Raw genomic sequence first — 22,825 nt, 5'->3', positions numbered from 1 at the left:
AAAAATAGGGATGCCAAGGATTCTTGCCATGGGAGTCAGAGCAAGTACTTGCCAATTTCAGCTTGCCACTCACTACAAAGAATGTCCATGTTTGTTTTTTTTTATTCACTGATGGGATGAGGATGTCACTGGCCAGGCAGCATTTATTGCCCATCCATAATTGTCCAGACAGCAATTAAGAGTCAACCACATTGCTGTGGGTCTGGAGTCACATGTAGGTCAGACCAGGTTAGGATGACAGTTTACTTCTCTAAAAGGCATGCGTGAACCAGATTGGTTTTTCCTGGCAATTGCCAATGATCATCATTAGATCCTTAATTTCAGATTTTTATTGAAATCAAATTCCACTGTCTGCCATGTCAGGATTCAAACCTATGCCCCCAGAACATTATCTGGGCCTCTGGATTAACAGTCCAGTGATAATACCACTAGGCCACTGCGACATCATCACAGGCATGCTCCATGGACACCGGGCACATGTACCCCAGGTCTGTGGACATTAGCATTCGAAATGTGCCAGCCTCTAAGAAGCCTCTTGGCTCAACTCCAATCCATTAACATACAATACAATGAAATCCACCTACATTTCAGTGCTGCACGTCAGAGCTCCACTTTGCTCTGTGGCAGCTCTGGGCTGTTGACATACTCTTAGTGCTCAGTCACTTTGAGCCCAGTTAGAAACTCACAGAATCACTCCTAGTCTTGGCTTACATTGTCTTTTTGCACCTTGCCCCCTCGGTTTTAGAAATCAGGCTGACTGTACTGCTGTACTGCCTTGCCATTTAGCGAAAGCACAAAGTCAAGACATATATCATAGATATCAAGATTTCCCATAAATTCAGGGGAGACAGTCAGGGTGTATCTGCACAGTGGGTCAAAAGAAGCATCTGATATTGGTTCAGGGACATGTACACAGTCAATCAGCCACCTGAGGCCGTCAGAGTCAGGATCTTCTATTCATGAGAGATAAGGGACCAAATGTCGGGCTGCACATCACCTGTCATGATTCTTTCTGCCTTTTATGGGTTGTTTTCTTCCTGGAATGAGAGGAAAACAAGTTTTAGGCAGGAGGAAAGTGTGTGGCATAGTTGTTATTTTTGATTGAGGTATACAATTGGCTCCTCAGTTAGCAATGCAAAGGGCTTGCAGTGTTAGTGGTTCCAGGGGTATAGAGGGTAACAAATTAGGTGAATGAGAGTGCGTGAGCAAAGATGTTGCATGCAATAGTGAGAGCAATTGAGCATGAGCCTTGGTGGGATTGATTACAGTAGTAGAGTGATTTTGAAGAATTGGAGGCACATTGGAGGCACTAATGCTGGCAGAGTGGACAGGGTCATTGCCCTTCTTCCTAAAGTGCTGTGCCTTCCTCCAGCTAGTGGAGACTGCTTTGACTTGGTTGGCATACTTGGACCTGGCTGGCGTGGTCTGGTATCATGGACTCCTCTGCTGATCCTGGGCAAGAGGACATCCTGCCTATGCATGACCAGGACCTTATGACCCTGCCTGTAAAGCAAGATGTAAATTTACTCTTTTATGTCATGCCTGGGGCACAAGTCAGGAATTGTGCAGGGTATGCTCTGTCTGACAGAGTTTGTCCAAGTGCACAATGGCCTTTTGAACAATGTCCCTGTGCCAGGAAAGCTGCTACATTCCATGATATTCCAGCAGTGGAAAGTTGTTCTGGGTCCAATCAGTGGTAGAATGGGACTAGATTTGAATGAGAGGATGTTATATTATGCGGTATGCAGCTAATGAGATGAGTTTGGTATGACACATAGAGAGAACTGGCTACGCATCACAGAGGGGAGTCCTCCATGAAACTTGACAAAACTAATGTTTAGACAAAAAAAGATTTGGCTCATTTTTTCCTGCTAGCCAGCCAATCTTCTCTCTGGGCTAATTTGTTACCCTCTATGCCACAAGCTTTTATTTTCTACGATGACTTTAGATGTGGCATCTTATGAAATTCAAGTACAACATGCCTACATTTTATTCACAGCACATTACTCTTTCAAATGTCAACAATAAATAGCTAAAATAACAAGGTTTGGAGCTGGATGAACACAGCAGGTCAAGCAGCATCGGAGGAGCAGGAAGGCTGACATTTCGGGTCTGGACCCTTCTTCAGAAATGGTCATTTCTGAGGAAGGGTCTAGGCCCAAAATGTCAGCCTTCCTGCTCCTCTGATGCTGCTTGGCCTGTTGTGTTCATCCAGCTCTACACCTTGTTATCTCAGATTCTCTAGCATCTGCAGTTCCTACTATCTCTGAATAAATAACTAAATATGACTCTTCCTGATTACCATGAATTTTGTTAAAAATACACAAGTATAATTTCTTCACTGATCGAGTCTAACACCTTCCCACATGTCATGCTAACTGGCCAATAGATTGTATTTTGCTGTCTCTCTCCCATCTTTAGTGTCTATATTTCCTACTTTCCAGTCAGGATCCAATCTGGTGCTTGTCCTATTCATTGCACTGATTTCTCACATATATCTTTAGGAGTTTTATACCTCAAGAACTGAATGGATTCTGGTGAACTCCTGTGATAAAGTTAACAATGTTCTCTTAAAACTAATCTGTGTTGCTGTTGCTGGATGTCTGCTTCACTAACAGTCTGAATGGCTTTCTCTGAAACTAGATCTTCTTTTTACTGTAATAAATTGGATAAATACCTTATGAACAGTTCCTAAAACAATTCAGTCTTTTTGAACTGTGACTTTAAATTTCCATAACCACATTTTTACACTAACCTGTAGAGATTATTAATGGAATTAGAATATGATTGCCCTGGATGCTGAATTCTTTGGTTAAATCTTGTTCCTTCAAGAAGTCTATTTATTCTGAGGCTGAAGTCATTGTCAAAGGCTTTCACTACTTCTTCAAAAGTATCTGATGCTTAGTGAGCTCTCATATATCAACTATACCCTTAACTGTATATAGATTCGGCAGCTCATTGTCTGCATAAACAGCCTTATTAAAGCTGTGACTGAAGAAATCTTCTCATCTCCACGTCTGCCAGGGAGGGAGCTAAACGGAGTCAGTGGCACCATTCACCACCATGTTATGGGATGAATCCTCACTCCTACTCAACGTGTATGAACGACATACGTTGACTGCAGCCATCCTCTTTCCTGGCAGGCGTGTACAGTGCTTAGTTGATCTAGTGTAGTAAAGAAAAACTACTTGGCAGTCTAACTGTGGAAGAATAATTAAAGCATAAAGACAGAATGTAGCCAAAGTTTAGAATTAGAGGATGGAATGATGGGAAAACAGGTCCAGTAAGATATGCATGACAAATTGTTGCAAGACACTGCAGAAAACATTGGATCATATTATTCAATGTTGCCCCTTAAGTAAGTTAGTTCCGCTTAACAATAACAACTCAGCAACTACAGGTTTAGAGATCACGAGAGGTGGCTGGCCTTGAGGGGGTGTGGTAATGTGTGTACGTGCTTGCTCATGTGTTTGTAAGTTGCTTGTTCCTGTATAAAAACTACTATATTTCTGTAATCTGTGGAGACAATGGATCTGACCTTTTGTCAGCATTGGCTCCCCGTGATATCATGAATAAGGCCTCTTTACCTTGAGGTCTAAAGCTCCAGTGTGTGGCTAAATTAATATCACTGACACTAACAAAAAGAGGCATTCATCTTCAGCAACATGTAATTTATTGTAGTTCACAACTGCTTAGAAGTTACAAGTTATGTGATAGACTTCATTTATGGAGAGCATGAGGAAAACCCTCATGCCTTACTCCATCCAGATTCTAAACTATTCTCCTAACAATTACGTATAACAACATGATATTGGGTGCTATGCAAGTCAAACCTCAGAATAAGCTTGTTCAGATCATTGTATCCTTTTACAGTACTCCAGTTGAGATTTCTCCTCAGCTAATCCCAACAACATATCTGCTTATTCCTTTCTTCTTCATGTGTCCAGTTCCTGTCTGCCCTGCTGAATCTCATACGAGGCTGGAGCAATGCTAGCACACACTTCTCACTGTGTACTTGCCTCACCTGCATGATTCTCAATCTAAAAGGTTCTAAAACCTACTCTCCCTTTTAACTATTCTGTCCTGTCCCTTCAATAAAATCTAAAGGAGCATTTGCTCGATCTTCACTGGCCTGAACTGCAGGGATACTGAAATTTGTACCTTGAAATCAAAATGCCGTTTAATGCTGGTATTTTCAAGGCCCCTTGGCAACGTTACTGTCTTCAGGGAGACCACCAAAAATTTAACTCTTGCTCCATGCGGAACATGCGCCTCCTCATCCTTCCTATCAAAATACAATACTTCACTCTATTGACATTGAAGTTCATTTGTGAATTATTTGACCTTGCTGCAGGTTTATTCATGTTTTCCTGTATTTCATCACAGTTCCTCTTTGCAATAGCTGTACAGCTCAATTCAATGTCATCTTCAACTCAAAATTGTACTTCCAATTCCTAAGCCCAAATAGTTCATGAATATGGTGATCAGTATACTAGCATTGGCCCTTAAGAAATACCATTCCCCAACAATTGCTAATCTGAGTAATTGAAGTGAATAGGATAGGTATATTAATTGTGAAGCTAGAAAAACAAATGAGGAGAAAGAAAGAGAATGACATACTAATAAATTTAAATTCAAATTATGGAAGGAGGTTCATGTGTAACATAAATATTCGTATAAACCAGTTGTGTGTTAAATTCTATCTAAGTAAATATGATATCTGATGCAGCCCACTCTCAATTCATAGCCACTTAAAGATATCTATCTGACAATTCCATATTTCAATACTAGACTAATCTTTTCCACATTATTTAATGCACCCTAATACAGATTATTGGATAATTAATGTTTTAGTGCAAAGGCAAAAATTTCAATTGTCAAGACCAAACTGTCCTCATCCCACCTCCTTGACCTGTCCGTCTTCCCTGGACTGACCTATCCCCTCCCTACCTCCCCACCTATACTCTCTCCACCTATCTTCTTTTCTCTCCATCTTCGGTCCTCCCCCTCTCTCCCTATTTATTCCAGTTCCCTCTCCCCAGCCCCCTCTCTGATGAAGGGTCTAGGCCCGAAACATCAGCTTTTGTGCTCCTGAGATGCTGCTTGGCCTGCTGCGTTCATCCAGCCCCACACTTTGTTATCTTGGATTCTCCAGCATTTGCAGTTCCCATTATCACTGTCCCCATTGTAAACTGTCTCTACAGCAGTTTTATATTGTAGTCCTGGTCTCTGTCTTTTATATCCATATAACAGAGGGCAAACTACATTGGATATAAAATATTTGAGAGAACTTGAGAAAAACACAATATAAATATTTCCTTCTATCTAACTTTATTTGGGGAATCCAAATTAGGGTTTAGAACATAACCAGCATTATATTATTTTTCTAATTGTTTATGATTGATTTCAAGAAAATACACAGAAGCACACACTGGATGTGAATGCACACTGTTTTAAACACTTGGGTGTGTGGCTAACCAATTCTTACCCAATGGTGTTTCTCAGACTGCACAATTATGTGAATATCCAATAATACACATTCACCACTTGTTTGTGCATGGTCATCTGAAAAACCTTTGGTGCAAGATTAGCACAATAAGCAGAATAAAATGGCACAAACAGGTGTTTTCATTGTTGCTCCAGAGTTTCCAATAGTCTTCTGAAATGATTCGGGGTGGAAATAGAGAAACCTCTGCTTAGAGTTTACCCCTTGTAATGACTAAGCTTGCAAACATTGACACAAAACATATTTTTACATTAAAATCTTCAATTTGTTGGACCTATTGCTAAAGCAAACATTATAAAATATAAATATACATTTTCCTTCACAATACATTGTAGTTACGCCCCTGGACACTTACAGACACAAATGTACTGCCATGAATTGGACAAATAAGGAGGCTTTAGGAATTGGAAGTAAAATTTACATGTTTAAGATTCATTCCATAATGGTGACATTAAAGGTATTTTTAAGTTGATAATTTCACACTGCTAACAGGATTTGTGCAGTACTTTTGCTAATGTATCAATACGTAATAGTTGTGGCTAGTCAAAAAAGAACAACTATTGACTGTTTATTCCATTTTATTAAGGACCAGCTGGAAGGCGAGGGACAGCAAGCAACTTCTGCAACCACTGGAACTCAATGGCAGGGATGAAGTGTGCGATAGTAGTCCTGTATCTCCTCATTTTCGTTATTTGTATTGGAATTATCATTGTTGCAGGTAACACATCCTGTTTCCACAGGGCAGTTTTTCCCTGTTGCCATAAGTGGCAGGTATTATAAACAAGCATTGTTAAAATCTCAGCTCAGCCATAAGCCAGATGTTTTCCTCACTTATTCAAATGAGTTGCTTAGATGATGCAGAAGGGTCATTTTTAAAATAATTCTCACGTCTATCATTGTGGCTGGGTCCTGGGCGAGGTTTCCTAAGTTACAATGTTACCAGAAGGAATACTCAAAATTGTCAATTTCCATGGAGATAAGGAATGAATTTACTCCAAGTTTTTATTCAGTTGTTGCCTCTACTGGTCACAAAAATGTTAATTCATAAAAATCCTCTCCATTGTGGATACCTTTCTCCTAGACCCAAATTAATTTGTTTTAAAAGAAGCCAATTTAGCCAAACTTTCCCGAGTTAACTAACAAGTGAGTTTATTAATAACAAAATGTGAGAAAAAATAATAATGCTACACACAAGTATACAAATTAGAAATGTGAAGTGATCTAAAGGAAAGCAAGTTAAATATATATGGATTGATTTCAATGGATTGTTCATGAAGCAAATTTTAAAGTTGTGACCATTATAGTGAATGTTATCAGTAACATTGGCACTGGCAATTAAACAGTGAATTTCATGATTCTTGGCTCTGTAAATTAATTGAAATTCCATTGTCCTGATAGCATTTACAGTAAGAGAGGGCCTTTCCCTTTCTTCACCTGTGGTGTAGAGGTGTTAAATAGATGCTGCCAAGCTGTAACCTTCATAGCACGCTACCCTACACATACTAGTACATCTGGTCACCAATACACAGACCAGGACTGAAGCTAGCCTTCCCTGTGTATTCTAAGGAGGGGAAAGTACAAATATATCTCTCGCCCAAACTGTTGTGTTTTTTTAACCAGCATGTTCGCAGTCTGAGATGCTAAGAGGGGAGTCCAGTTCAGTTTATAGTTCTTCTATCCCTTTGAAATTCTTTGACAACTGTGGAAGTGGAATTCCAAAGTTCCTGTCCAGTCAGCTATTAGATTTACACTTGCAGCCATTTAGCTGTATCATACCCTTTTTAAAAAAATATATATACATTGCCCTTAAAGTTTAATATGTCTATAAGTGATCCAGAATTATGATCCATGGTCATAGCAATATAGATGAGAACATGTCAATTCTAACTAGGGATGAAATCCAGAACAGGTTTCATTTTAAACATAAATTTAATAATGCATCAAATTTTGGGTGGCATGGAATGCGCAGTTAGTAAATAAAATATAACATAGAAATTAACGAAAAAATTCAGCAGGCCTGGTAATATCTGTGGAGAGAAATCAGAGTTAACATTTTGGTCTTGACCCTTCCTCAGAACTGATGTGAGGAAATGTTTTAAGGAAGGGTCACTTGGCCTAACATGTTGACTCTGATTTCTATCCACAGATGCTGCGAGAACTGCTGAGTTTTTCCAGCAAATTCTGTTTTTGTCTCCGATTCACAGCATCTGCAGTTCTTTCGGTTTTGGAATAAGAAATGGTATTTATCTTTTATAAGTATCTTGATGTTAAAAACATATTGATACTTTCAAGTTCAACTAAAGCTGCTGTAATCTGATCACTTTTGTGTTGATGTGGCCTGATATTGAGTGTTCAGCAAAGCAATGGCGGCAGAATGACATACATATTAGATTAGGCATCTGACTCCCGAACACACAAAAATAAGAGTAGCTGTAGTCTCATGTGACAGAGTCAGCTCTTGTTGTAGAATAACTACAGTGTAAAACCCAAATTTAAAATCCCTAAGTAATCCACTAAACCTCCTGAGATGCTTATAAATTATTTTTCATTCTGTTAATGTTAAGAAAGAATGCATGCCATTACTAAGCATTTGTTGTTAAGACAAGAAATGAAGACCACTTTTGCAAACACATACTACCTTCCCAGTCAAATATATAAGAAAGGCAGCTAACATGTAACTCTCGTGTACAGTTTTGCAGTGTGCCATCCAGGGTTTGAGGCTGTTACCTGTAGAGTAAAAGCACTGCTATAGGTGCACAACAGCAAAGCTTTCTTCATGAGGAAACAGCTGCTACTTATTTGTTTGTTATCCCATGGTATGTTTGCATTAGACAGTCGTAGTTTTATGAGCCTGTATTTATTTGAAGTTCCTCCCTCCCACTGCTGAGACCCTTTACTTATAGTGCAATTTAGGTTCATAGAACAGCAAGATGAATGTAGAGGTCAACAATTAAAATCAGCACCAGTAAAGCTGCCCTAAGTTCTATGTCTTCTATAGATCGAACCAGATTCAAATGTAATCTAGCCTTTTCGGTGTTTATAAAAATATTCTAGCTTCATTCACTGGTATTGGGGCCTTAACTTTGATTTTACTTACTGCTACAGATTGAAATGGCAGGACAAAAAAAGACTAAAGCAATGATTTCTGTGCCTAACTTGCCAAAATATTCCCTACCATTGCTACTTTTTTTTATCTCTACAAGCAAATTGTTACTTATCTTAGTTTAACATTCTAAATTATTAAGTCATCCTGAAAAATAAATCCAGCAAATGCAATTGCAGTAGGTCTCACTTGTTCATAAATCTCACTCATTTCCTTGACTTGACACTTTTCAACTCAGCTTTGATAGTGGAGGGAGTTACCATCTTAGATTTTACCTCCCCATTTTTTAGTAAAGTTGAAAGTGTAAGAGAGGTAATGCAGCTACAGCATTATGAACATTTAACAATCAACCTTTATGCATCAATAACATGTGCATTTGAAGTTACACAGATTTAGTGAAACAGTGAATGCAGGTTAACTTTTATTAAAAGAACTATTTCTCCAAAAAGATCTACAAAAAAGGATTTGTAGCCTTCAACAGGTGCATAGCATTATGAAAACTTCACCCAGCCATGTTCTAATGCTTGTAGCAATTCAACTTTAATCGCAATTTCCTGCTTTCGAAATATATAAATTGAGCATTTATGAAGCCGGTTATTCCGAAAAGGTTCATGAGCTAATGACAGAATCAGACACATTTTCTTCCAATGAACTACAAAAGCTGTTCTATTGACCTTGCTGTGATGTGCTGTCATGCTCTGCACAGGATTATCAGCTTGATGTGCCACTAGCATTTTCCTTAAGGCTAGAATCTCCAATCCACAACCTGGAGGTCACATATAATCTACTTGTTAACGTCATCCAGCCTATCTAGCAAATTGATCTGTTCATATCATGGTGCCTAATACATTCGGCGCAGAGCCACAAATTACCACAAAATTACTACAAACCCACATAAAGTACATGGTGGATGTGTAATAGCTGAAACTCATCTAGTCCGCACCTCTTACCGTCTGCTTGGTACCAACAAAGTTGTACTGCCCTGAAAACTTACGACTGAACATGGAAACAATGCTGATAACAAGCTTTGCATGTATAATCAAACAAATGTTTTGAATTTTGTGACAGATTGTTCAGAGTGTTGCAATTGGAGTGAAATATTCTTTATTGGAGTTTTCAACATTAGAAATGAGCTGTGATTCCTGTGCTCAAATCTCAAGGGAAATGAGGAATCTGGAATACAATGATTGTTGACAATGCTTGCTGTTTCTCTCAGGGCTATGTTGTCTAGTTTTAATTGTTGGAAATGAGCATGCATCAAAATCAAAGATTAGATTCAAAAGCAGGTGAAATCTGTCCTCTAGCTTCATGCTTCAAGAGGATATGAAGCAGAAATAATCAATCTATACCTTATCCAACTAGTCAAACATGTTTAACTGGAATGAGTTTTCAGTTCTTACTGCTCTCAGAGTTTGGTATGATAACAAAATAAATTACTTGCAACATGTTCTTGTTCCTTCAAGTTCTGTGGAGTTTGCAGATGATTGTGTCTTGAAAAGATTATTGAGAAATGAGTCATCTACAACAAGAGAGAATGATCATGTTTGAGCTTTTAAGAAGTTTAAAAAGCATTTCTTTAAATCGTTTTGAAGATCGTCCTTTTATCAGTGCAGATTTATACAAACTCTGAAACTACCTTCTGAAGAAGGGTCTATGCTGGAAACATCAGCATTCCTGCTCCTCTGATGCTGCTTGGCCTGCTGTGTTCATCCAGCTCTACACTTTGTTACCTCCATAAATGCCATTGCTTCTCTACCTATCTTTCCTCCTTTAAGACACTAATTAAAACCTTCCTCTTTGAGCAAGCATTTGGATCTGCCCTAATATCTTCTTGTGTGGCTCTGTATTCAATTTTGTTGAAAATATTGGCATAGGTTGAGGCTATTGTCAAAATAAACCTGCATTTATAAAGCACAGTAAACATTTTAAGAAGGCCCAAGGAGATTTACATGGCAAATATAAAACAAAATATGATACCATATATGAGCCATATTAGAAACAACAGAAGACCTGATATGGGAGTGGAGTAGGGTGATGTTATGATGTTGGAAATCTTAGCGATGGTGTTGTAGGTGGAATCTCATCTCAGGACTAAATTTTACCGACATGTCTTTTTCTTAGAGTGGGGTTTTCAAGTCTAGGGGGCATATTTTTAATGTGAGAGGTAAAAGCTTTTAAAATGACATGGGGGCAATTTATTTTACACAGGCAGTAGTTCATGTGTGGAATGAAATTCCAGAGGTAGTGGTGGATACGGGTACAGTTACAAAGTTTAAAAGACACTTGGTAAGTACATGAATAAGAAATGTTTGGAGGGATATGCACCGAATGCAGGGAGGTGGGACTAGTTTAGTTTGGGATGATGGTCAGCATGGACTGACTGCACCAAATGGTCTGTTTCCATGCTTTGCAGCTCTATGACTCTATAACAACCTGGTGAACAACCTAGTTCAATTGCACCCAGCTGCCAGGATGAAGGATTGAGTTGATAGCAAAAGACTAAAGTTCTGGCTTGAGTCTTAATTGACCTTTTTTTTGCTCATTCCTTACTCAATGATCGACAAGCATTCTACTCATTTAGAGATCGTGGCAGGGTTGGAAGCAGCTGCTGGTGATCTAGAACTGGGTACGATCAGTGTTTATGTGAACAAATTACTGTAGATGCTGCAAACTGTTGTGGAAACAACAAATGTTGGAGATCACAGTAGTTGAGTATTTGTTGTTTTTAGTGTAAATGTGAAAACTGACTCTGTTTTCTACTGCTATTGCAAAGAGGCAGCATTTAGATAACAGTTTGGAGGTGGAAGGATGGAGCATTTGGCGATACAAGAAATAGGAGTAGAAAGAGAAGCCATTGTAGATAATTTGCTAACTTGGATGAAATAGACATTCCATCTTGTTGGATAACCCTGGAGAGGCACTGGAGGAGGATGGTGTCACCAACTGTGTCAATCTTCACTCTAAACGTCCCTCCTGGAGCATCTCATTGATTTTTTTTGTGTTAGTATTGTCCTGTGCACATCTATACAAACCTTTAATATGGTTAATTAGACAAGTTTATTAGACCCTGAAAGTTTATTACTTGTGAGTCGCTTGTGACATGCAATTTGCTGCTTTTCTCAACTAGACAGCTATATCTTTTCAGTGATGAAAATTTGGCTGCACTTCGTTGAGAGGAATGAGTCATAGCTTTTGAATCATAAATCAAATCAGTACTAGTTGGCACAAGCTGGACCTTTGTTGTTAAACCAGATTCAATGGGATATGATAATCTCACTGAAGAACTGAAGCCAATAGTCAAACCAACAGATAGCATTATTGATGCAAAGTTGAAACTTCTACCCAGTCATTTCAAAACTCAATCACTAAAGTCACAAATTTAACATAGAAGTGAGGTGGAAATGTAAAACTATCGCAGATACAAGGACCCACAGAAATGGGAATAAATGGATCGTCCTTTCAGAAGACTGGAAATGTAGGATAGGCCAGGTAACCTTCTTCTGAATTCTAAAACTTCTTGGTTACTAAATTGACCAAAACAGATGTGGGATTGCAATGAGCAAGTAACCCATGATACACAAGTTCAATGATACATAAGCAGCTCAGCAGCTTTGGACAACCTGCTCATTTGAAGGATATCTGCAGGCAGCCACACTAACCACACTATACATTGGCTGCACGGATTAGCAGGGTGCCAAAATTGCAACTTGCCAGCACCAGTTAAATCTAACCTGCACCGTACTAACTAGTTTGCACTAATTAAGTGGTAACTGCATTAAGGCTGTAGCAGACGCTGGCAAATATACAGCCAGATAGGAAGTAAACCTGACCTGAGAAACTGAGGATTGGCTCAAAATGGTGTACAGTCAACTCCACCGTTCTCAGAAATACATTGGAGACATTGATTAAAGGCGATTAGGATAAGTGTCCTGTTCCTGCTGGGAGTCAGGAGCCTCTTCAGGCATACATTCAGAGACATTGGGAGCAGATAGCTGGAGACAATAATCCCATATGTCAAGTTTGAGGAGCTTGAATTAATATTCTAAGTTCAATGATTCACATAAATGGTCAAGGTCTGTGAGTGCATCTTCAAAGACCATAACCCACCAACCACACAGTTAGTGTGATTGATTCATTATATCCACAGCTCACACCCACCAACAAACTCAGTCAATCAGAACTCCTATCTAACATTGATCGCTACTTCACATCATCATCACTGCTGAAAGATTTACATCAACATTTTACAATTTGCAATCACTGCCAACTACTCTATCTTGCCAGTCACATCAATCAGACAGATTGCTTGATTCTAACTAATAAACAGTCCTGTTTCTTGCCGAGCAAGATAACATATTCAGAAGCAGTAGGAGATAACTAGAGGGGACAGATGAGGCTGCATGCTCTAATCTCATGCTGGAGATAAAGCTGATCATTGTAGTATTGTGAAATCTAATGTTCCTTCTGAGATATCTCTGTCTGATCAACCCTGATTTTCTTTGTTTTATAAACTGTGGATAGCGTAAGTGTGCACTTTTTCATTGCCCCCGCCACAAAATCCTTGTGTCGGAGAAGATGGGTCATTAACATCTTCTCAGGAGCGATTAAATAAGGACAATGTGATGGTAATGGAATGAGAGCTAATTTGATAGACCATAAGTTTTATTTTTCCTTTAGTTTTTACTGTGATCAGTCACTGAAAACATTCACAAAATGCTGCCAATATAAAAATTTTTTAAGTTTATTACACAAAGGAAAAAATGCACCCTGTCTAATATACTGCACTGTACGATTATACTGTAGAATAACCATTTGTAACAATCTCATTAAAACCATAACACAACCAGACAGACACTCAAATCTCAGGAGGAGGTCTCCCCTGTCTGCATGCTAAAGCTCCTTGTTCAGCTGGCCTGATTGTAGTCAGTTTCTTTATGGAAAATTTCTGTATTCACCCAATGCTATTTTTCTTAGTTAATATTTCTTCATGAGATCTTAAACAAGCTGCTAACTCAACTCACTTCCTACTTAATATGAGCCCCTTAATATGTATTCAATAGATCATAGAGTCCCTACACTATGGAAGCAGGCCATTCAGCTCATCAAGTCCACAGCAATCCCTTCAAAGAGCACCTCATCCCCGTGACCCTGCATTTCCTATGGCTAACCCACTTGGCCTGCACATCCTTGGACAATATGGGCAATTTTGCATGGCCAATCCACCTAACCTGCACACCTTTGGATTGTGGGATGAAACCAGAGTCATGCCCACCACAAAGCAAGATGGTTGTTGACTTTGGAAGTCAATTGTCTGAGACTAGGGACTTTACTGCAGGAGTTTTTTAGGGTACTGTCCTAAGTCCATACATCTTCAGATGCTTCATCAATGACTTTCCCTCTATTATAAGGTCAGAAATGGGAAGGTTTGGCAATGATTACACATTGCTTAGCAGTATCTACAACTCCTCAGACACTGACACAGTCCATGCCCATAAGTGAAAAGATCTGGTCAGTAGTCATTCTTTGACAGATTACTGGCAGATGACCATTGTGTCACGCAAATGCTGAGCAATGACCATCTCCAACAAGGAACAATCTAGCCATTTCACCTTGATGTACAACAGCATTCTCGTCCCTGAATCCCCAACATCAACAGCCTGGGGTGGTCATTTTTCAGAAATTGAACTGGATCAGCCATATAAATATTGTGGCTGCAAGCCCATGTCAGAAGTTAGGAATAATAGCAAATATTTCTCCTGTTGAGTACCTAAGTTGTCCACAATTTACAAGATATAAGTCAGAAGCAAGATGGCATATTCTCCACTATCCTGGTTAAGCATTTCCAACAACACTTAAGAAGCTTGAGGTAAGCCAGGATAAAGTAGCCTACTTAATCAACATCCCCACACACCATCTTAAATACTTGCTCCCTCCGCCACTGATGCAAAGTGAGGCTGTGTGTACCATCTACATGATTCGCTGTCGCAACTCAGCAAGGGTCCTTTAGCACCACCGTCCAAACCTGCAAACTCTATCACACAGTAAGTTAAAAGCAGCAGAAACTGGAAATACTGCCACCTGCAAATTCCTGTCCAAGGCACATGCCATTTTAGTTTGGAAACGCATTGATGTTTCTTCAGTGCCACTGGGTCAGTGTTTTGCCCTTTTTAATGGCATTGTTACAATTTGCAGTAATTCAAGAAAGCAGCTCATCATCATCTCCCCAGGGCAATTAGCAGCAGGCAATAGCTGCTGGTCTGGACAGCAATGCTCATATCCATGACATAAACTTTTAAAATGAGTCTAAGAATTTATGTGCTGAAAATGATCCATATGTATTTATCAAGCAGCAATGTAATCTAATTTCTCTGACAAACTTCTTTGAAAATGTAAATGCATAATGAACCCAAGAGAAGACTAATAGAATTTGAGCTTTATTAATATGGAGCATACAGTATCCAGATATAAAACAATAAGAAAGTTATACAAGGTATGTTTCAGGCACCAGGGAGATTACAGTGCACAGTTTGTGTGTCCAAGCATAAAGGAGCAATAAATCTCAGAAGGCTGAGATTCAGCAGAATGTTGATGGTATATGTATTGTGTTGCTATCATCTGCGAGTGATTTTGTTTGGCATTTCATTTCTTAATTTTAAAATAATTTCTGTTCCCTTGTTTTTATTTGGTAATCTGACCTGACATTCCCATCACTCCAGAGTAAATGGACATGTGTGTAATGACTCTTTCTGTTCCTTAGAATTACTGCACTCTGAAGTGTTTATCTGCTATTTTCCAAAATCCCTTTAGTGAATGAGTACAGCTAGCATAGCAGATGTTAATAAGGTTTCAAAGAACTGGTATGAATTTTGAATTCAATGTGGAATTATCAATGTGTCTGTATCATCATTGGTATGAAACATAACCACTTGTCTCAGGTGTAGTAAGAATGCCCCCTCTCTTAAATTTAGTGAAAAATTACTTCATTGAGTTGCCTTGCACTCATTGAAAATGCTTAGCTTTTGTGATTGCAAAAAAATCATTATATATCAATAAAACTGGTGTTAACATTGTTACTCTCCCATATACTCAGCAATTTAGAATTGGTTACCCTGTATTTTTAAAGCTGGTGTGTATTACCAATGTCACCAAATTCCTCCCTGTGAGCACCTGCTGAGTCAGCCTCGTACCTTGAGAGAAAGGGCAATTTCAGTAAGATCAAGGTCCTCATCCGCTGAGCACCAATGGCCAAAGTGATGCATTGCAGGTTCATGTGTGTATCTGACAGACACTTTGCTGGATCCAGGTCTCCTTGGCATTCAGCAAACTTTATGTGGAAGCAGCCAAATACAGAACTGCTGGAGGGAACATAATTCTAAGAACATTGGCTCCTCAAACCAACGTTATCGACTTCCTCCAGCAAGCCTGCCTGATGCCCCTGTCACTGGAGCTTGATCAAGATATTAATTCTCTGTGAGGCTGAATTCTGGCAGGCCTCTGAGTGCTAGAATCTAGGGGAACTTCTTCCTCAAATGGTTGTGGAGCTGTCTCAGTGTTGTGCCCAAAGATTTTTTTCATAATTGAATCTAGATGGAGATCCTACCAAGACTATCAGAAGTTCTCTGAGCTGGTGGAGGGTGCTTTGATGAATGCCTTGTTGGTGTATTCTCTAAGGATCCAGTGGCTTCCTCCTTAGGGATGGAGGTGCACGTGAGAATCTTCAGCAATGGCCTGTTATTTGCAGATATTTGCTGAGCACTGGAGTGACTGTAAAAGCAAAGAGAGGGAATAGTTGTAGAAAAAAGGATACAAGTTAATGCAGATTAAGAATTTGTTTACACCGGTAATAACAGGAGAGTAGCATAACGAAACTCAGTGGATTGGTTGTTAATTTGTGCCTTCCCATCCCCAAATAAGCAGTCCTGCTCTTCTCTGGCCATATTCAGATTTATTTCCTCACACAAGGGAATGAGGAGCCTGATGACACCACCCACCCATGTATAGTGCCTAATGATCCAGTTATGGGCCAGTATTTCCTGTAAGGAGATAAAGACAGGGATGCAATATGATGGAACAGAATTGGAGAGCAGTTAATGATCATGCATGAGCAGAAGTGGTGGGATGTCCCTAGTGAGTAAATCAGAACCACTCAGAACAGGACGGGTTAGTAGTTTTGGATGTTGAGGTGAGTGTGAGGCCTTGACTGGGTGTGATGCAAGCAATAGAGAGAGTTGTTGTCCATCAGTTTTCATGTGTTGAACGTGCTATGGCAGAGCTGTGAATATGAGGCAGCAGAAGATAGTGCCACTTATCTGTGCAAAGTGCAGGAAATCATTGTTTTAACCAGGCCCCGGATGAATTTCCTCAATTTGTTACAACCCCAGGAGGGTATTCCCAATCATTAAGCTCTCGGGGCAAGGAAGGATGAACTGGCTCCCTTTCCCTTTTCATCCATTTCCTTGTTTGGTTGCAACAAAGTTAATTTTGAAAAATCTCTTTCCTTATGGATAATTTTCTCCCAAACTGAAATAAACCTATGCTTTAAAGGGATTAAGTTATCCAAGCTCTCTCAAAGTATTAAAAAGTGATTTTATTCGCTGCTCAATGTGAGAAAAGTTAGTAATGCACACACACACACACACACACACACACACACACACACACACACACACACACACACACACACACACAGACACACACACACACACACACACAGACACACACACAGACACAGACACACACACACACAGACACACACACACACACACACACACACAATCTTGGCATCATCTGTTTGCAAAGAGATCGAATTGAACATTGCAGCTATTGTGGTGGACGTTCCTGGTATTGTTGACATTGGCCATTCAATAGCCATTTCCACAATCCTTCATTTTGCAGTTTGGTTGAGATGCTATTGATTTGATTCCTTTCAGTTGTGATTGAATTCCCTCACTTAGAGAGAGATAGAAAGTCCTTTCATTATCCTACTTCCATCTTTAATTAATTTGTAGCAGGGCATGAGAGTCCCTGAACCTACAATGTAGGGGACTCCTTTATAATCCTCACATTATTTTAATGCTCAAACATGAGCTTGTGCACAGAAGAATATTCAGTCCCAACAGTGCACTCAGTGCTGTTAAAACAGGCTTTTAAACTCCTGTTTTGTGTATTTTCAAAGGGAAGAACACAGCATGTTTCTGCAGTATGGGACATAATGTGTGCAGGGTGGCTTGCTTTTAAGCAGGGAGTTGTCATATTGCATTGGCAGCAGAAGGACAACTTAAGGTCACTTGCTCACGGTTTTTTATGTTAATCAAAGGAAATAAGTTGTAAGTTAAATGACTTAGAGGCTAAAATACAGCATAGAGAATATGTTATATTGCCCAGAAACATAGCAGCAATGTTAGATACACATCCAAGACTCTTTAGGATGTCAAATAATTACGATTCGTGTTGCCTCTAGACACTGAGAGGCACATGCCAAAGAACTCAAGAGTTCATCATCATCATCAAAGGGTCTTAAAATACAGACAATGGTATTGAGGTATTTCTACTTCTGATGAATAATAATATTTCCAAAAATTGAAAATGAGATGTAATTGATAAATAAACAACACTATTAAATATTTATTCTATAAAGATAATGAGCTGACTTTCCTGCTCCCACCTCAGCTCTCAGCCCTCCCAACTATGTTGTTGTTTTCTGCTTTTCGTCATACAGTGTAGGTTGTTGTTTTGAAATTTAGTTTCATAACAACCCTTTGTTGTAACTTGCGACATTTTATCAATAAAGATCTATATGATTGCATACTGTTGTTGCTGTTGCCAATGAGATAATTACAGTTCCGCTTCTGATTTCCAGAACCAGTTCTGTTTAGGCTGCCCTCGGATTTTTGCAGACAATACATTTCCAGGAACCGTGACAACTATTTTAGTGTCTTATTTCTATAGGGCTTGCTAAAAATAAGCGTGCAATAAATAGGAAAAGTGGAAATAGCAGCAAGAGATCAGGAGCAGTAACTATGTCTAATGTGTGCAAGTCATGAGGCCCTAACCCTAACTTATTGTATTGTAGCTATACACACCTCATCTCAATGCTGTGATGATGTTAGATAATATAAAATTCACTAGCACCAGGTATAACAGTTTACGCTCTGAACATTACATTGATAGTGGCATTCCACAGGTTCAGAAAATTGTCCAAAGATATTATTTTATGTCCTAATGAAATAATTTTTTGTGTGGCACAATAATATCTTTTCTCATGCAAAAGCAGAATGTTGTTCTTGGAAATCTGAAATAAAAACAGAAAATGTTAGAAACATTTGAGAGTTGAACCTGTGGAGAGAAAAAGCAGAGTTAACACTTGAGGTCATGTTGTTATTAATCTGATCTGGTAACTTTCTCTGTTTTATCTTCCAAAAATAGTGGTCAACGTGGTGAGTATTTCCAGCATTCCTGTTTTTATTTATATTGCATTTTTGAAGTTTGCAGATGCCAGCAGATTTGGAGGCAGATTGAAACAGAAAAATGTAATCGTATTCCGATGATTCGCTCCATTTGGAAAACTAAATTAGAAGATGCGTAACAAGAAATGAAGTGCATATGCTAATAATCAGATAAAACCACAAAAAAAAATAGATGAACATACAGATGAAAATTGTAGAAAAATTGAATTGGCAGTGCACTGTGTGTGTGAAATTGAGTTGGATAGCATGAAAGTTTTAACAACCACTCATGACGCTGGTGCCACAGTGGCATTGCCACAGGTCTAGTAATCCAGGACACAGACTAACGCTCTAGAGTCATGAATTTGAATCCCATAGAGCATGAGGTGAAATTCAAATTCAATTAATATATCTACAGGTAAAAATAAGTGTAATGGCATCTGCTGTCCTTACCTGGTTTGGCCTATATATGAGCCCAGACCCATGGTTAACGTATTTGCCTCTGAATTGCCTTCAAAAAAGGCTAAGGAAGCCATTCAGTTCAAGGGCAAATAGGGATGGCCGATGCATCCTGGCCTTGCCTGAAAGAATGATAAAAAAAATTCAGCTGATTGTTAGAATGTGGTATTTCTCAATAGGTGTCTACTGGGGCCTCAAATTTTCACTGTATGTATCATCTAACCCAAACTAAGTTAGGATGCGCAGTAAGTAGCATGAATGAAAGCAGGAAGTTCCACAGGGACAAGGAAAGACTAAGCCAGCGGAGGGATAAACCGAGAAAAAAAATTACATTTAATGTAGGATCATGCATTTTGCATTAAAAAGTAGACAAGTTAAAGATTTTTCTGAGTAGTGGCAAACTAGAATCTGTGGTGGAACAGAGCTATCTAGTCACACAAGTTATTAAAATCTAGTGGATAAATGCAAAATGTAATGATAAAGGATAATGAAATTTTAGTCTGGCCTGGGTTGCAAAGTTGCAGAAATGATGTTATGTTGGTGTTGGACATCAGGCAGATGTACTAGGGGCATTGAATTGGTGTAGTGCACACTCACTGGGAGTTCAAGAGTTGAACTATGTGGTCAAAATCATAGCAAGCATGACCAATGGGAATAGGGTGGTAGGTAGTTTTTTGAGATTATGGTTTCTTCGCTACATCTTCTAAAGGGAATCAGTCATCTAGATTTGTGTCATTTTGATATGTCATTTAAAGATCCTCTCAATTTATGGACCAGCAACTTAGGTCCTTAACCTCTGCTATCAGAAATCAGTAAGTCACCCAATATTATTTAATCATACTTCTCCTAAATTGAGGAACATAAAATTGTATGTGGTGGTGAAATGCAATTGGAAGTACCCTCTCAGGTATATATACTGGGAATGAATGCTGTTTCTGGCTTGTAATTTTATATCTTACATTCCAGAAATGGCCTAACTACAGTGTTTTTGTTTCCAGTTGTTCTTAAAATGCACAAAAACATTCTCTTTCTTTTTAAAGGTTGTAAACATATTTTTGAGAATTTGTGAATCTGCATGCTTGGATCTCATTGCTGTTTCAATTTATTGAGAGTTATAATTTAAAACGTACTTAAATTTTTTATTCTCTATCCCCAAAGTATATTATATCATCATTTTCTGCAGTAAATGATAGCTGCCACATAGCTATTAATCCCCTGTGGTCTTTGGCTTGTTCTTGGTTTTTTGTCACATCTCCCAGTTCGCCACCAACCATAAACTTGAGTATCTCCTTACATATCTATGTCCAAATCTTTATTAACATCGGAAAATGAAAGTGATACATGTCTACTAAGGTAATTCTGCTGTTTTGTCTAAAGAAGTTCTATCTGGCTAGTAAACATAATGGAAGCAAGTGAAGGGTAATTATTTGCTGGTAGCTGTTCATTTTGGAGCTAGCTTATTATTTTTATTATTTTAAATTATTCCTTGCTCCTGTCTTGTCTCAATTTCATACCTATCATTCAGTTTGTTTAGAATAGAACAAGAACTGTGTATACTGGAGATCTGAAACAAGCAAAAACAGAAATTGGTGTCTTTGTTTGATTCATTCTATTTACAAACTTAATTGTCTTTTGCCAAAGCAAAACGTTAATGAAGGTCTTGGCATGAATTTCACTTTTTTTGGCTAAGTGCAAGCTGAATTTAGTTTATTTGAATGGTGTTTTGCCATGAGGCCCTCACAAGCTTCCTCATCGAAACTTACCTCATGAACTACTTACTCTATGCCTATGGTGCCCTCACATCTGATTCCAGCCCCGTCTTACCATGTGTCCTTCCTCGAACAACTCATCACAGCCCAAATTAACCAGTATCCCTTGTGCTTGTGCCATCTTTAAAAGTACATTGTCACATCTGTACAATCACTGTTAGTCTGAAGCTACCCTGCATGGCTCCTGACATTAGCCCAGGTGTTACTAGATGGGAAATCAACACTGTTCTTTGTAGACAGGGATCTGGAGGTCCTGCTGGCTGGGGTAGTGTAGAGGCAGAAATTCCACATCCCCCAGGAGCAGGTCACGATACCAGGTCATATCAGCTTAGTCCAAACCTACCAACCAGTTTAGAGTAGCCTCAGCCATCTGAAGGACTACCCAGCGCTATAAAAAGAGGATCAATGACCTTCTCCACTTTACCAGTGTAAGTGCTGCCAGCTTCTCCCTCGGTAATTGATGTTCACTCTATTTCTGCTACTATACCCACCTCCCACAAAGGCTCATGCTCAACCATTTTCAGTATTACCTGCAACATCCCCCCTCACCCACTGTCACCAAGTCCAGCATGGAGCATGCAGCAAGCTGATATCATTCGCTGTGATTATTTCTTAGCTGCATTTTCTTGACATCTAGCTTGTATGATGTATTTGGTAAGTTAGGAAGATGAATACTACTGTGGTGAGTTGGGCCATTAGCAAGACTTTTAACAAGCTTTAATCCCTCTTATTTGGCAACTTACCATTACCTACAGAGAAACTCACTATGCAACTCAGCAAAAGCATAACAAGTGGGGCGAGATGCTCTCACTGTCAAGATGGACCTCATCAGGCTTCTTGCACAATTCTTGCCATGGTTCATGTGGCCCCTAGACCAGTTTGCCCATTATATCTAACTAACCAATTTGAACTTTTTGAATGCTTAATGGGGAGGATGGATGAGGGAAACATACTGTACATAGTCTTAATGAATTTTAATTGGGTTTTTGTCAGTCACATTTATGAAAAAAGTGGCATCCAAGGGATTATGGTATGTTGGATCCAGAGTTAGCTTCGGGAGACGAAACAGAATATATTTCTGTCCGGAAAGTTGTTCCTAGAGTAGGGTTCAGTACTGAGCCCCTAGCCTTTTGTGGTGTATACCAATGATTTAGACATAGATGTATAGGAGCAAAGTTTGCAGATGATACAAAATTGACAGCGTAGGTCAATAGTTAGGACGGAAGTGTGAAAGTGTCAGAAGGCACACAACATGCTTTCCTTTAATCTGAAATATATAAGAACATCATAATTCTGTTGGAATTATATTAGACACCAGTTAGGGAATGGCTCTAGCATTGCACATTGTGAATTATCAATAATCAATGTATGCAGCACTTATTAGGATTCCCTCCTGGGTTCTTTCAAATGGAAACGCTTCCTCTGACACACTTAATTCCTCATTGCATTCTTCTACTGTGATAAATCATGAAATGTGAAGGTAGAATGTCAATACTATGGCTGAGTTAAAGAGACAGACAAACCCATTTCAATTGCAACTGAG

The 22,825-nt window shown here is 39.0% G+C and overlaps 1 protein-coding gene across 7 annotated transcripts in view; it reads left to right on the top strand.

The window, feature by feature from the left end:
- The window catches only part of scara5 (scavenger receptor class A, member 5 (putative)), an 87,370-nt gene that overhangs the window by 18,800 nt on the left and 45,745 nt on the right, over nucleotides 1-22,825 (top strand). For all 7 annotated transcript variants that reach the window (XM_048531833.2, XM_048531832.2, XM_048531831.2 and 4 more), the window contains exon 3: nucleotides 6,093-6,224. In XM_048531833.2, the coding sequence (XP_048387790.1) occupies nucleotides 6,093-6,224 (132 nt within the window). The remainder of the gene's footprint in view (nucleotides 1-6,092; nucleotides 6,225-22,825) is intronic.

Source organism: Stegostoma tigrinum, chromosome 4, assembly GCF_030684315.1.
Source record: "Stegostoma tigrinum isolate sSteTig4 chromosome 4, sSteTig4.hap1, whole genome shotgun sequence".
NCBI lineage: Eukaryota > Metazoa > Chordata > Chondrichthyes > Orectolobiformes > Stegostomatidae > Stegostoma > Stegostoma tigrinum.
Note: the sequence above shows the minus strand (reverse complement) of the source record. Positions and strands in the feature narration are given on the sequence as shown.